Source organism: Argopecten irradians, chromosome 1 (genome assembly GCF_041381155.1).
Source record: "Argopecten irradians isolate NY chromosome 1, Ai_NY, whole genome shotgun sequence".
In the NCBI taxonomy this organism is placed as follows: domain Eukaryota; kingdom Metazoa; phylum Mollusca; class Bivalvia; order Pectinida; family Pectinidae; genus Argopecten; species Argopecten irradians.
This window is the reverse complement of record NC_091134.1, coordinates 28,052,827-28,069,646: the sequence shown is the minus strand read 5'-3', so window position 1 is coordinate 28,069,646 and position 16,820 is coordinate 28,052,827. Positions and strand designations below refer to the sequence as shown.

The 16,820-nt window shown below is 34.0% G+C and overlaps 1 protein-coding gene across 5 annotated transcripts in view; it reads right to left on the bottom strand.

The window, feature by feature from the left end:
- LOC138322984 (echinoderm microtubule-associated protein-like 2) overlaps nt 1-16,820 on the bottom strand; it is a 107,949-nt gene that overhangs the window by 21,491 nt on the left and 69,638 nt on the right. For 3 of the 5 annotated variants that reach the window (XM_069267286.1, XM_069267269.1, XM_069267278.1), the window contains one exon: nt 640-1,371. In XM_069267286.1, the coding sequence (XP_069123387.1) occupies nt 640-1,371 (732 nt within the window). Of the gene's footprint in view, nt 1-639; nt 1,372-6,593; nt 6,838-13,771; nt 14,233-16,820 lie in introns of those variants that run through there. The other 2 variants (XM_069267295.1, XM_069267304.1) reach the window with 2 other exon arrangements.

The following is a 16,820-nucleotide window of genomic DNA, read 5'->3' as shown; positions in this document are numbered from 1 at the left end:
GGGTAAAACCCTGATCTGTGAGGATTTAACGAGATTTTAAATGTTTAGTTATTGTTTTAGTATAAATATATTTTCTACTGTGAAATGAGTTTGTTGAATACCTGTAAGATTATTGACAAATCCATATCAGAGATGATAAGGTTTTTCATGTGAGGTTAAAACTTAATAGCAATTCATAGAATTTTCCATGTGAATTTAGAAAAGTAAAGCCGAATCATTTAGATATATTCTTAGTTTCTTTAGTTTCATAATCTTGAAAAGGCTTACATAAGAGATATAGAGAATTGTTAGGTTTAAAAAATTCCACAAAAACAGTACTAGTCTAGGCTCTAGGATCACGCAAAATATCCTGAGCTTTGTTGGCCAATCATAAATAATAGCTTTTTCATTGGTAAAGTTATAAGTCAAAACATGTTATAATTTTTTACTTCAGAATGTTTACCGATTTGGGGTTGATCTATCAGAGTTACTTCTTACGTTTCACTCGGTTAGTGAAGGAGTTACACGATGAGAAGTTATTCTATAAAAATGACGGAATGAAGCGAAGTGGAGTAATTCTGATGGATCAGGATAGGGTTGGGGATGTCGGGCCAGGGTTCACATAGACGAATAATTAAAATAGTGCTGCATGATACTCACCCTCGTCTCCGGCTTCTTGTATAGATATAAAGCTGTGGCATTCATGTTGATCATATCACCCATGTCACTAAGAATCTGGTCGAATGACATTGAGGTTTGCGGATTTAATATCACTTTCTCTTTCCGTATTCTATTTTTGTTTTGTATAATAGTTATTACCCGTCTATTTTTAGATGGCGAGTTTGCTGGCGCGTTTTGTTTGAGCATACTAATATCTTTCTTGCGAAATTTGCCAGCTGAAGGTGGCTTTGTGATCCAGTGTTTCTCATGTGAGTAGCCATACTCGATTTTTGCCAGCTGAGGTTTGGAGTCTTTACATACGATATAAGACCGGTTATTCTGCAATTTGATTAGATCATCAATCAGTTCACCAGTCGGGATGGCGTAAATGTTCATAATAGGCCAGGTTGTTCCGATCTTTTTCGTTAAATGATCTTTAAACTTTTCGATATTCGGCCATGTTTTACTACTCACAGCCAGTTGTAAGCCTTTGTAATTCCTATCCCCGCTGATATAGAATGTCACAAGACTTGCTCTCGTCCCGTCGTCTTTCTGTTTTCCGTGATGTAAAGCCGGGACCGTTTTAACAAACCCGTCACTTGGGTCAGCGCCATGTTTTTTGAACCTATTTTCGCCCCCGAGAGTAAATGGATGACCTCTGTAGGAGTCGGTGTAGGGACGATTACCGGGCTGACCATCCTCCTCGTCACTGTAGGCTCCCTGGATATCACTCTGAAAATACAAAGAGGAAACATTAGCTTATTTCACAACGCTTTTATTCCATTTTAATGGCAACTTTATTTTAGTCAATAGCTGTGTTTTTCAATGTAATAAAACATTTCATAAATATTATTTAGTACACACGTGTGATATATCTAGAGCGGGTGTCCATATACCGCCGGTGTTTACTGCTGTTTTTTCCAGAGTAGATTTTAATGTTAGAATAATAAATATAGTTAATAGTCTAAATGAATAAATTTCTATGAATAACGTTACAATACCTCTAGATTTCAGGTACAATTTTCCCGTAGGGTGTCTATATTTCGCCATTTTGGTAAATTTAGACGATTTCAATGTAGATATGAAATTATACATGTGTCATGTAAAGTTATGTCCAAGCCACTCATTCAACATCGTGTGGAATCATACACACTAAACAACATTTAAACAACATTTTCTATCAAGTCAATATCTTTGATACCCTCACAGGAAGTTGTCATCATTTCTATAAACCGTACTGGAAAAAAGGTCTGTTATCGTTTGGATATTGTTATGAAGATTATCCTCTTTTCTTACTGATATTTTGCTTCTCATCTTATGTCATAATTACCAAATTATCACTTGTTATCATAAAAATGGCGAGATTTGGATCCCCGCCAGAATATGGGGATTGGCATTTTTATTTCACTACGAATTTTAGTACGAATTAAAAATGAACAGCAAAACAATCCAATAATAAAACCATCAAATTATAGAGATTCTTACATATAATCGGTGAAAATATGTCTTTCATCACTTAACTAAAATTGAAAAAAACATAACTCTAAGTGGCCGAGGAAATGTATCCGACAGTCCAGCATGACGGCATTCATAAATAGCTGTTTTGGGATTATTTTCGCGACAAATGTCAATATGTGACGTCACAGTGTCGTCATATTAAAAAAGGCTGATTATGCTCTACAAAATTAATGTAAACATTTCTCCTTGGATTTCATTTTTCGCTTTATTTAAAATCCTTTACATGTTTAAGTATGAAAATGAAATGCATGATTGTATAAGAACTTTTTTTAAATATCCGGTTTTTTGTCTGCACTTTTTATCAAGGCACACTAGTACTTGACCTAATTTTTGGTATTTAGTGATACGCAACTGACTGGTAGATCGATCTCCAAACAGGAGAAATGAACAAAAAAATTAGTCATATGATAAAAAGACACTTAAAAAAAATGAAAAATCTAAACTCGTATCTTAAATATAAGACGAAGCTAAACTCATGTCAGATGTTCAATATATTTGTATATACAAACCTTTAATGTTAGAGACGAAATCAATACCATGTAACATATCACATAAAGTTGTGATTACTTTCTGCTAGAACCAAAGATAAATATACCACAAAGCATGTTTGTTTATAAGATAACCGGTTTAGTTGGACTAGAATTAATTGGGACATATCTCAGGGGAACTCGGTAATGATACATGATAACGCAGAAGTATACACAATAATATATGCATGCATGACTATAGATAAATATATATAAGGTGTTGAAACCAACATTGGTAGGTTCTACATCTCTCGTTACATAACCTCCGGAAAATCGTGACCGAGATAATAAATGACTTGCTATAATCAATGGTGTAGATCTAAAATAACAATAACATTAGTCCGTAGACAACGGTTTGCCTTGAAGTATGTTACACCGTTGATCAGTGCTAGGTTTATGTGTCACGGACACGAACTCTAACACAACATGTATTCACTTTACAGTCAATGGGACACAATATGTCTTCACTGTACGGTCAATGGAACACAATATGGTTTCACTGTACGATCGATGGGACACAATATGTTTTCACTGTACGGTCAATGGAACACAAAATGTCTTCACACTACTGTCAACGGAACACAATTTGTCTTCATTGTACGGTCAATGGGACACAAAATGTCTTCACAATACGGTCAATGGAACAGAATGATGTGTCTTCACTTTACAGTCAATGGGACACAATTTGTCTTCATTATACGGTCAATGGAACACAATGTGTCTTCACTGTACAGTCAACGGGACAAAATTTGTCTTCATTTTACGGTCAATGGAACACAAAATGACTTCACTGTACAGTCAACGGGACAAAATTTGTCTTCATTTTACGGTCAATGGAACATAAAATGTCTTTACTGTACAGTCAATGGGCCAAATATGTCTTCATTGTACGGTCAAAGGGACACAATATGTCTTCACTGTAAGTAAATGGAACACAATGTGTCTTCACCGTACAGTCAACGGAACACAATTTGTCTTCACTATACAGTAAATGGAACCCAATATCTTTTCACCGTACGGTCAATGGAACAGAATGATGTGTCTTCACTTTACAGTCAATGGGACACAATTTGTCTTCATTGTACGGTTAATGGGACACAAAATGTCTTCACAGTACTGTCAACGGAACACGATTTGTCTTCATTGTACGGTCAATGGAACACAAAATGTCTTCACTGTAAGTCAATGGAACACAATGTGTCTTCACTGTACAGTCAAGGGACAAAATTTGTCTTCATTGTACGGTCAATGGAACACAATGAGTCTTCACTGTACAGTCATTGGGCCAAATATGTCTTCATTGTACGGTCAATGGAACACAAAATGTCTTCACTGTAAGTCAATGGAACACGATGTGTCTTCACTGTACAGTCAAGGGACAAAATTTGTCTTCATTATACGGTCAATGGAACACAATGAGTCTTCACTGTACAGTCAATGGGTCAAATATGTCTTCATTGTACGGTCAATGGGACACAATATGTCTTCACTGTAAGTAAATGGAACACAATGTGTCTTCGCCGTACAGTCAACGGATAAAACATGTCTTCATTTTACGGTCAATGGAAAACAACATGTATTCACTACAGTCAATGGTACATAATATGTCTTCATTGTACTGTCGATAGAACACAATGTGTCTTCAATGTACAGTCAACGGGACAAAACTTGTCTTCATTGCACGGTCAATGGGACACAATATGTCTTAATTGTAGGGTCAATGGGACACGATGTGTCTTCATTGCACGGTCAATGGAACACAATGTGTCTTCATCGCACGGTCAATTGAACACAATTTGTCTTCACGTTAAAGTACAAAATTTGTCTTCTTTGTACGGTCAATGGAACATAAAATGTCTTTACTGTACAGTTAATGGAACACAATGTGTCTTCATTGTACAGTCAACGGGACAAAATATATCTTCATTGTACGGTTAATGTGACACATTATGTCTTCAATGTAAGTCAAGGAAACACAATGTGTCTTCACCGTACAGTCAACGGGACTAAATGTGTCTTCATTTTACGGTCAATGGAACACAATATGTTTTACTGTATGGTCAATGGAACACAATGTGTCTAAACTGTACGGCCAATGGAACACAATGTGTCTAAACTGTACGGTCAATGGAACACAATGTGTCTTCACTGTATAGTCAATGGAACACAACACGTATTCACAGTACAGTCAATGGAACACAATATGTCTTCACTATACAGCCAATTGAACACAATGTGTCTTCACTGAACGGTCAATTGAACACAGTTTGTCTTTATTTTTCATTCAATACAAAACACTATGTCTTCACTTTACAGTCAATGGAACACAATATGTCTTCACTCTCAGTCAATTGAACACAACACGTATTCACTGTATAGTCAAAGGAACACAACGTGTCTTCATTGTACGGTCAATGGGACACAATATGATATATATGTTAAGTTTAGTGTTTTTTCTGATGACAATGGAATGGCAATGGAAATAAATATAAAATATATGAATTAGTGAATTAATAGCATTAATTTTCAGCATGTTAAATCTTATTAATGTTTATAAATTTCAGAAGAGCTATGATAATAGAAGATTATACAAAAAAAATGGTTTTTTTAATTCACTCATGTCAAACAACTGTGCATTAACTTTGAAGATAGATATGGATAAGGCGCTTAAAAATATTCCATTTGATGTGTTTTAATGCTAATTGGTTTACTCCATGTTACTGTGACTCCACTGAGCGATGATTCCATTAAAAATGAGACATACGTAAGAGCAACAATGAAGTCATATTGATTTTCATCCAAATATGCCACGTGTATCTATTTTACATAATATATTTATGGATAAAAATAATACATTTCTTAGTAATTTGACATTGCTTAAATCTTGATATTGTTTCAACAGACATACCCCTGTGTTGATGGTGTAAAATCGACCGGATACAAATAAGATATAAATAATTGATACTATGGGTAGGCTGTAAGAGAATGTGAGAGTGGTATCCTTTATAGTCACTGAACAACAACCGTGTTCAGTATGATGTCTAGTGGTTGAAGGTCTTAATACCCTCACTTCATTTAGCCGATTTTTTTAAACAAAAATATCACAAAGACAATATATACGAAGAGGATCGTGGGACCTTGTTATATATTGTTGAACGACATAGGTATATCTGCTACGCAAATACTAAATAGTAGCATTCATTGTCAAGGTTTACCTGTTCACCGGTCACATCACTTAATTTGGAAAATTATCTGATGCGTACCACATCATCAGTAAAACAATCTGGGTGATTCAAATTTATATGGATAAATTTATTACCCAGGGAAAAGCTTGTCCAAGTGAGTCTGGTCAGCGCTCGGCATGCCTCGTTCTGACCATTCAAACGTTCCGGTACCAAATCATGTCAGGAAAACAGGCTTTAAGAGTTTTTGAAAACTTTGTTTCTATCAAACGCCTTTTATCTAAACCAAACAAGATTAAATTTCAGTGTTTAAGGTTGCTGGTCAATTTTATAATATTGTCATCTCATCGGCTATACCATGGCTGACATCATACATCATTCTACAGTACACACGCACTCACACTTACATGCAGTCCACACGAGATACCCCTGACAAATAACAATCTGTAAAAATATGGAAATCTGGAATTGATGTTCAGGCTAACAGAAAAACAAAATCAGCCAACCGAAGTATTTTAGGATAAAAGAATATTTCTTACAACTAACTCACATATTTTATCAATGAAATGATTTTCTAACGCATCCCGTCTAGATAACTGATTAACTAACATTTTCCATGAAGTACGCTGGTTCACTTTATGCGATATAATGTTAACTTTACTTTAAATGCATGTATTAAATATTAACCATTTGAATACATCTTATCATAATATAGTATATTACTCACCACTGACAAATTTTCAAGAGGCAAGTTTTCGTCCACATATCTTCCTATATGTCGATATTTTTCCGCCATTATGAAACGTAATTATCCGGAATTATTTCACCCTACAAACAGTTCCATTGGCACCTGTATTAGTCTGTACCCCGTGGCGACACTTACACCGCGGCATACGACCGCATCCGTTGCATGGGAACCACCTTAATTGGGAAATTCACCATGCGTATATGTTCGAGAAAAATTATAGATTGGCTCAATGAAGCGGAACACGTTGGTGAAATTAACGTGTCTGTATTTATATATACTCATTATAATCCATGTGAATAATTAAAGTGGAAATTAGCAGCATATCCAATGAGAAAACAATGTCATTCGCTGTCATTGGTTTGGGTTTGTGTTGTGTGAGTATGTAATTACTGGAAAGTGTATATAACAGCAGATGTAATTCAAAGCCACACTATACTGTACGTAACTATCAACAAAAAGTCAAGTTAGATTCGACCCCGATAGTGTTAGTATTTGCAGATGTAGTTGAAATTAAGTTATTGCAAATAATAGTTATAATGATTTCTTAATAACTTTGGCACAGTAGTTATTTAATGTCGATAGTTGTAAATATGCCTTAAATTTCAACTGGTCGCCATAGAAGTTACGATTATTGTAAACCTGACGATATTCAATGTTTATTTGTTTTTTTATCAAACGTTTCCGAATCATTATCGCTCATCTTGACTTAGATTAAGTCCTGTCTCTGCATGATTTACAACAGGATATTTCTTCAACAATCTTCTAAATCATTAAAAGATAAGACAGATACGGATATTGGTACTTTAATATGTTCTAGACTAATTGGAAGCTAATGCAGTTAATTCACATAATAACTGGCAGTCTTAAATGTGCTTCTTAAAACCAAGGTAAAATGGGATGAACATTAACATCTAACTATGAAACCCTACGGTCTAAGGACACAATAACTAGATATTAGGCAAATTATGTGATAAATAATCTAAAATGTGGGAAAAGATGTAAGATATGTACATCTTTGGTAAAGATTCAAATTATGTTTTATCCCCATGTGACAAGTAAAAGTGATAGGAGATAAGTATAATAACTGACCGACATGAATTCACATGCAGTGATGACAATACCACATCAAATGACGACAAAACACTAGAAAAGCCGTCTAACCGACAGTGCATAGTATAAATTAATTATGAGTTAACATCACAACATGGTGGCAAAAAAAATAATATTCTAACGATTTTTTTTTTTTGTCTTTTGTTACATATTGTTATCGTTACAAAGTCGAAAGCATTCAATTTTGGATTGTATCTGTTATCGATTGAAAGGAACAAAGCCTTGGCGCTGTTAATTATTTCCTATGAAGCGAGGGGGTTACTCGTGCATACATTCATACTGAACTCAGATATATTAAAATCCCGCTAGATATGAACCAACTTTCTGCCACATCCCAAAATAATATATGTAATATAATGTGAGTATGAAAACACGTCAATTATGAAGAAAATTTAGTATACTTAATATTACATATTATATAAACAGCTTTGGGAAGTCCTGTCAGTGTGTGTTGTTATGTATAAATGAGTGACCTCATTTTCTAAAAGAATGAAAAACATATTTGTTTCAGGTTTCAGCAGTGATGAAGTATCGCTTATTTTGATATTTTATTTGGTTATAAAGGTTGTTCGTACAAGGTTTTTTTTCAAAATCTTATTCAAACATATTCCCAACCTCCTTACCTCAAGATAAGTAACAGTTATAGTAATATTTTGAGGTCGAACGAACTATACAAACGTTGTCATGGTGACGATACCTTTACATATCTTACAGATAGGGAAGTATAATCTAAACGTGAATGACATTGGTACATATAAATATATATATACTGTATTTTTCCCTCATCCGATCCTTGCCATAACTGTTGGAAACCATCAATTAGTCATTAGAAATATTTTTGATGTCAATAAAAGCACACGGCAACATTGATCAGACATTATGTAATGGGATAGAATGGGTACTAATTTACACGTGAATAGTTGTGATCTTTATTTACGAAGTTTTTTTCGGTTTTCACTTTACATTTCGATGGAGCTGCAGCGTAAGTATTCTGTTTGACTTGGTGTTAGGTTGACCTACTTCATAGAAGTGTGACTCCCATTTGGGAAATTAAAACCTAACCTCATAAATATAACACATTATTTACATATCATAACATGCACTTTACTTTTAACTGTATCAGTTTTCCCAGATTCAAGTAACTTTCCATATTCAAAACAAAATTTAATTTAGACGGAAGAGGCTGATACATACATGTAGTTAAAATATTAACCGAATTAAGTTCAGTTCGTTGTTCCTGTCATTATGAATCGGACTGATATTAAATTAATTTATTTAATTTCGTTTTTTAATTATTTATAAAAATATTTATTTTTACGAATACTTGGTAGAAGATGTCAACTCAGAGCAAAAACCTTAACTAGCAGGGTCTTTTGATGTCATTGGCCCGGGGCAATTTCATCCCAGATTTACTGAAGCGTGATGCCATATATCAGATTTTTCATAAACGTCTCCAAAAGTACTGATCTTACCCTGTGACGTTCTATAAAGGTTTAATTATCTATCAAATTGTTAATAATTTAACATTGATATTTAAGTACCAAGCACACTACAGGCCACGGGTTTTCAGCGAGAACACCGCACTGTGCATTGAGTTTGATATTTTACGTTATTTAGTTGTAAAACCAAGCCTCCTAAATGGTAAAATTCCATTGTTTCAAAGAATATCGATTAATTGATTGTCCCCCAGAATTTCAAGGCAAAACAACCACTTAATGCATATTTTAACAGATGCATTGTGATGTATGATAGTTGGTCGTTAGTCAGATTCATTATGTCAGATAGGGCGATGAAAGAGTAAAATAAAAACAAATCGAGCTCTATCCTAATCTAAAAGACTCATCAGACAATCTTAGGGAAGGTGACTGCGTGTTTGTCCACACGGTGGCGATATAAATAGACAACGTATATCAAGAACAAGAGAAGGTAGTGGCAAGTAAATACCTTGTCCGAATATTAATTCCTATTGGTATAAAAATGAAAATACCAGAAACCCCTTAACCGTACCGTTGCCAAACGAGTGATCGAGTGCGGGTAAATTTTGTCGACTGCTTTGCGCAAAAACGATGAAAGATTATAATACAAATTATTCTAAAACCCCTGTCCGTGAAGATTATCCCCTTATTTCTGTAGTTTATAATCTGATATTGTTACTATACTATATTGTTGTCATGGTGATATACATACAGTTATACATTATGTATACCGTCTACTCGATGTGACCCTATACATGCACCATGAGAGACCATTAATTATAGAGTACATTCCTGGTGTACCAATCATACACCTACACGGCACTGGGGTTGTAACAGACGTTATTTAAAGACGGGGTAGAGGTTTTATTTTATTTTAATACATATTTCCAGTTTTTTAGTTCTTTGTTTACGTAAATTGTCTTGGTTAATACCTTTACGGTACAGACGACTTTCACTTTCAACGCATTTTTGTTCGCAACGACGCGTACATTCCGCCAGTATTGTAACGTTGGCAGGTGTATCAATCCTAATGGTATTGATTTTCGTAAGAAAAGTGTTACAACCAAATGTGAAATAAAAATTTATCAATGAAGTGCAGGTTGAAAAAGTGTTTGATTATTTACTTTCATGAAAATAGGTATTACTTATTTTATGTTGTCATCAGAAACAAAACTCAATTCAGATTGAATGTCCAAATCTATTCGAGTGCATACGTGTCCATTTTATACAGTAATTGCATGAAACGAATGATTGCAAATAATAATCTAAAATCAAAATAAACAGAAACGAAGAAATTGTGACAAATATATGTTTAGTTAGTTCGATTCATATAAATTGTTTACTTTTTTGGATGATAAATGCAATAAAATTCGTATTTGAATTAAATTTAAGTCCATGATTATTCACCTTTTTTCATTTTTTCTGTTGACTGAAGTTTTACTAATACAGATTTTTTAAAATAGGAGTTCATGGTGGTGGTGAACTTAATTTTAAGCCAATGTGAATGAAAGACAGCTATTTGAAATAAATTGTGATTTTATCAGAATTTTACTGTTTGAGCATACACACGATGAACTAAAGTATTAATTACCAAATTAAATCGTAAATTAGAAAATCATCTGAAAATGTGGAAAACTGATATTTCTTGTCGTGTCAGCAAGTTTGTTGTTCATTATAACCTCACTTTCGACCAGCTTTCGTTTTTTGTTCCAAAAATAGAATATGACGCTCTATTTTTATCATTTTGGGGTAGGTATTCCTCACGTGTTCCTGTCTTTTAGATAACCAAACATTATAATAAGATATTCAATAAACACATGAAAACCATATCTAAGCATATAAAACAACTTATTTTAGGTTAATGCCCCTTTAAGCTTATAAATGATTTTGAGGTTAATTTGGCTTAACAGCCAATTTATTTGTTTAACGTTCATTTTGTAAGTGTGTGGTAAGTAAGTGTAGTTTATGATGAACTATTTACATCCACTTGTCACTTTTACTATATACCCTGAGAGTGTACATCACTTTTTTTTCGAATGTAAAAATTATAATGTTGAAAGGAATTTGCTATTGGAAAGCCTAAATAATATGAATTTAAATGTTCTTATTGATTTAAATTTAATCTTGTTTGGAAATGAGGATCTGTCTCTGGAAACGAACACAGGCATATTTTTATATGTTCAAAACTTTATTAAATTAAGCAAAAGATTTTAATATTAGACGAATACCTTTATTGTTATACACCTATCAGTTCTTTTCGATATCTCTTTTGTGTATTTTTGTGTTATCTAGAAATCGACTTAAATCACGTTATTTTAGATATTATGGCAAGTTGGTACTAAGGCGACGCTTGCTTATGGATTAAGTCGATTTATTATTACAATTTTAAGACATTGTATTATCTCCCTCTCCTTACTCCCCCCTCTCCCTCTCTCTCTCTCTCTCTCTCTCCAAAGTGTTCTTATTTACTATTTAATCATATTTATATATTTCATTACTTTGCATATCATGTTTTGTATTTGTTCAGTATTTTGGAAAGGGTGGCAATATAAGTTGCATAAAACTTGTACCCAATCCTTTTGTATATATTTGCAATAAAATATGTTAAATCTATTTACATCCACTTGTCACTTTTACTATATACCCTAACAAAGCCAAAGTGAAGTCTATGTTGGTATAATTCACTGGCTTAATCATTTTGTTTACTTTATCAGCCCATAAAGGAAAATATGTAATATGGCGTTGCCGTTTGTAAAATTGCATCTATTGGCTGAGATAACAGCGTAATGATTTCATAGACAAAAGAGTCCCAGAAGGAATTTTGAATACTGAAGAGCTACATTGAATTATAAGGATAAATTTGAATAGATTTTATTACATTCGCGATTTATTTAGAGTACACTTAACTTTTTGTGTTATATTAAAAAAAAAATTAAAATAAATTGTGTTATATTTACTGGGGCCGCGGTGCCCGAGTGGTTAAGATGTCCCAACATATGACCACAAACTCTCCACCTCTGGGTCGCGAATTCGAGTCCCATGTGGGGCAGTCGCCAGGTACTGACCGCTGGTCGGTGGTTTTTCTCCGGCTTTCCTCCACCATTTTAACCTGGCACGTCCTTAAATGACCCTGGCTGTCGATAAGACGTAAAATTACAACAGACAGACAAGTGCTATATTCCCATAACATTAAACATCTATTAAAGTTATTTCTTAAACAAATGACACCCAAAACGTCACCATTATGACATAACTAATGTTGACATGGTGACGCCACTGATCTCCGTCAAAAGGGCTGTTTCATTTTGTAGCGCGTAATATGAAGATTGTCTTTAAAGCTCTGGCATCTATTTATACCAAAGATTCCACAAGACAGTTTAATGTTAAATAATATTTACATCTTTTGCTATAACTTGATATTTTCTAATTTCAATTAATGCTCAATATTAGGAAAAAACTATTATAACGATTAATTTAGAGGAAATGTATGACCTTACCTAAGAGACACAATGTCTTGTCGCTTCTTATTGTTATTACTTTTCCACAGAAACAGGTTAAGTCTGTTAGTTGCATTAAGCTTAGCGATGTTTCTAGGCTTTAGTAAACACATTACTGCACATCCGATGTTAGAAAAGATGTTCAATTATATTCCTTTGTGGTATTCTATCAAGCTAACCTAAAACGTTTATCATTTAGGATTGTACATTCACTAGTAGACAAATAACACAACCAATGAGTGAGGAAAATCTAAGCTTTTGAGAAGCTCTAGAGTAGTGGCAATGGAAGAGGATCATACAAGCGTGTAGTTCTATGGAGGCCCCGTTATTTTTTTAATCTGGTACAGAATGACGTGCATCATCACTTTAGTAGCAATAAAAACAATACAATTTATTTGGAAATTCATAAAATGTCCTTGTTTGGAGTCGCGATGGCAGAGGGATTAATGGGGAGCATGCATATTGTGACCTCACATGGGTTTTTTTTCAAACCCGAGCCGAGAGATTTATGGTGAGTATAAATATTTCAAAAACATTTTTAAACCTTCTTTACACGCTTAATTATGTTTGTTACGATAGATAGCTTGCTATATCGATATTACATTCATCATTTAATAATATATTGGTCCAATCGATAATCCAGCGTTCGTTTATACATTTATATTAAAAGTTAAACTTTATGCAGACAAGACAAAATAAATAGAATGTCATCAGTTATGTGGAACAATAAAGTATTGAATGAAATACAGTGTTGTCAATGTACATTAAATACAGGGGTCAGCTCAATCCATTTACCTAATCATACATATGACCCACATAATATGTGATGAAGAAAATCAAACCACGTTTTATGATTTAGTTATCTACTGTACATGTAATACTATTATCCCAAGGATAGCGATACCTCTTTGACTTGTTCAATCGCATTTTCTTAAACGATCATCCGATTAATGATGAAACCGATATTAAATAAGAATATTGTTATAAATAAAGAATCATTAAAAAATCGACAAAGCAAGGAAATAAAAACACAAATTGTTAGAAAACCAAAAGCAGCATCCGGTGTTGCACTTACATATACTTCCGGTATATCGGTTTCGGCGGAGGCACTTCCGGCAAATGTATCTCGACTATTTACACTTCTCCTGTGAGATGCGGTATTGAAATCTCCACTAATGTACCGTTTGGATATTTGTTTTGTCAATACCGGTACCTGTGAACTATTTTTCACATTCACATCCTTCACAGATGCCTTGGATGCCTTTCTTGATGTATTGGTTATCTTCTCGTTACTCTTTGATTGGTCCTTCGAAACTCTCCTACTTAGACTCATGGTTCCGCTGTGTTATGTAGAACTATTCATATCGCTTCTTGCACCATGTGAGTGTGACGATTTCGAAATTTCTTACTTTAAAACCACTCTTTTTTAAATAGTAAGACTTTTGTGGTAAAAACAAAACAAAAAAAGAATTAAGACTGAAACACCTCCTTGTCTTGAATCGATACCACAGCAAACGAAACAGAATCCATATAGAATAGATTAAATATCAGAGCTAAATTAAAGCCAGTATCACATGTAAAAGTTCTGTTTTACCTAGTGACAGGGAAATATAGAATCCATACACGATTCACAAGTCATCTTGAAAGGTAAAGTATCATCCAAACCCGTATCAGCGATTGTGGGAACTCGTTAAGTTACTCCAATACTGGAAACACTCACCTCCGCGGTGACCTGAGCGTGCACGCGGGGGTAGTTCTGTCGTGTTTATTTGGACCAATCAATGGGTTCGGGGTAAGAAGTCGATTTCTTCATTAGGAATTTATAAGTCAATCTGATGAGGCAGAGGTAGGGATGTTGCTATGGCGAACCTGTCGTGCCGTAAAAAGGCCGATATCTGGTGTCGGCAAGTATATATTGTATTGTTATAAATAATTACAGCGAAATAATAGCGACAACAATGGTAAACAGTGTCAGGCCCAATGGCATTAGTGTTACGGTATGCTAGTTGGCGTGGAGACTACAGTAACATACTGACTCGGCATTGACGTGCAGATCCGGACTAATAGTCACCTATAATACAGTTAATTAAAACATATGTCCTGGTTGGGCAAATTATCGCCACAGGGTTTTATTCTTATCAGAGTTATAAACAGCCAAGACCTTAGATCCACACCAACAAACTTTGGTCGTTTACCGTTCTATTCCTAACAATGTACCTGTTAATCCTTTTTTAATTTATTTTCTACATTTTAGTCATTTCTATTAACAGGATTTTTAATATATATTTTTTTTAGTTTTGCTTTTTATAAATCATTTGATTTAATTGTATTTATTTATTTCACTGTTTATTAATTTATCAATTTCTTCAAATTCCTGGCCTATTTGATGAAGAACAGCATATGTTATCATTGTTGAATTCACGTCGTCTGTACTCCGATCGTGATGTTCCATTTATAATCTATATGCAAAACAAAACTTATAAAGTAGACAACGCCAAAATAAAGCCATAATAAGACTCCATAGATTAAAAGACAAAACTAATGAATTTGTGTTCATTTTTAGTCTTTTTTCATAGAAATAATTGAAGTAATGTAAAGAAATCGATAAAAGATAGGCTGCTAATTGCCATAATATCGTTGGTGAATTGAGAAAGATAGGGAGGTAAGATATATACTTACATAAATTATGTAGATATTGGAAATACTTCAATTATTTCCATTCGATAATGTTCTCATTTTTATTGGATTGAACTCAAATAACTGTCTGATTGTTACATTAACCCTAATAGAAATGTTGCCTAACCTACACACACTATTTAAGTACGCGGGAATGATGACGGCTAGCCAGGTATTTAAGGGCTGTGGTTCACCTAGTTTACTGTTGTGTTTCTCCATGGTCGATAGCAGGTTTTACTTAGCATTGTGTATTAAACATGAAGTGAATCACATGATGCCACTAAAGCGTCATGCTTGACAGGAATCATTCATCTTTTATTTAACCAGGTTTAATGAGCGATAGCAAATTTATAAAAAATTCAAATGAAATCAAAGGAATAATTTATGATCGAGGAAATTATTTATACAATATTAATTTAAGAAAAATAAAGTTTGTTATATCAATTTAGAATGAAGCAAAATAACTATGAAACACAGGTTTTAACTCATTGCCTTATTTTCCCCATCATTCATTAATATGCCAACAATCCACATTTTATAACATCTGACAATGACATTATGAATTTATAATAATATTCACAATTTGTAACAACATGATAAACACAAATATTTTCCTGAGTATTAGCATTTCTCCCCGTTTGTGATTTCGTAATTCGATCACATTAAAATACACATTGGTCTTATTTCTGATGGTCCACGGGAGGCAACTCGTGATTTGCGAGACTCGCGTTGTTGACGACCGAGCAAAGGAAAAGTTTTAATCGAGCGAAATCTCAAGTTAGAGAATCAGTAATCCGGAAATATAAACATAAAATACTAATATCAACAATAATCTTGTCTTACATTACAACTTATAACAATTTTTGGCACCGTACAATTACAAAACGATATCATCACTTTACCCACGCTACACTGGACAATGGCGGGATGCTGGACAAAGCCCCGCTGGACCACGCGGTTTAGAATATTAACAATAAACACTAATATATGGTCTGACAACTTCCAAAACCTCTTCCATTTCCTAGAACGACATATTATCAATACTGGGGACCAATATAACTGACCGATGTTTCGATTACAATACTAAAACTTACCTGAAACACGGAGACGAAAACTTGTGTGACTTAACTCGTTTATTTCGGGTTCAGGAATGAGGTCAGCATCCGGGTACTGTCTTACCTCCCCTTGGTTACTGCACTAAGTTCCAGGGTCGCACACCACCATTTTTGATACGTGTATTTTAAAAAAAATGGTACCCCCCAAATAAACAATATTTTACCTCGTCACACACTTCCCCCGTTGAACAAATGTCGTCCTCGACATTGGAGGTTTTAACTTTGGTATACATTACCTGTTCTAGAATTAGGGAAAAAAAAACCCATGTTCCTCATCTTGTTGAATTCAATACAATGGAAAGAGTTTTAGTGGAATTCTGAGAAAATAATATT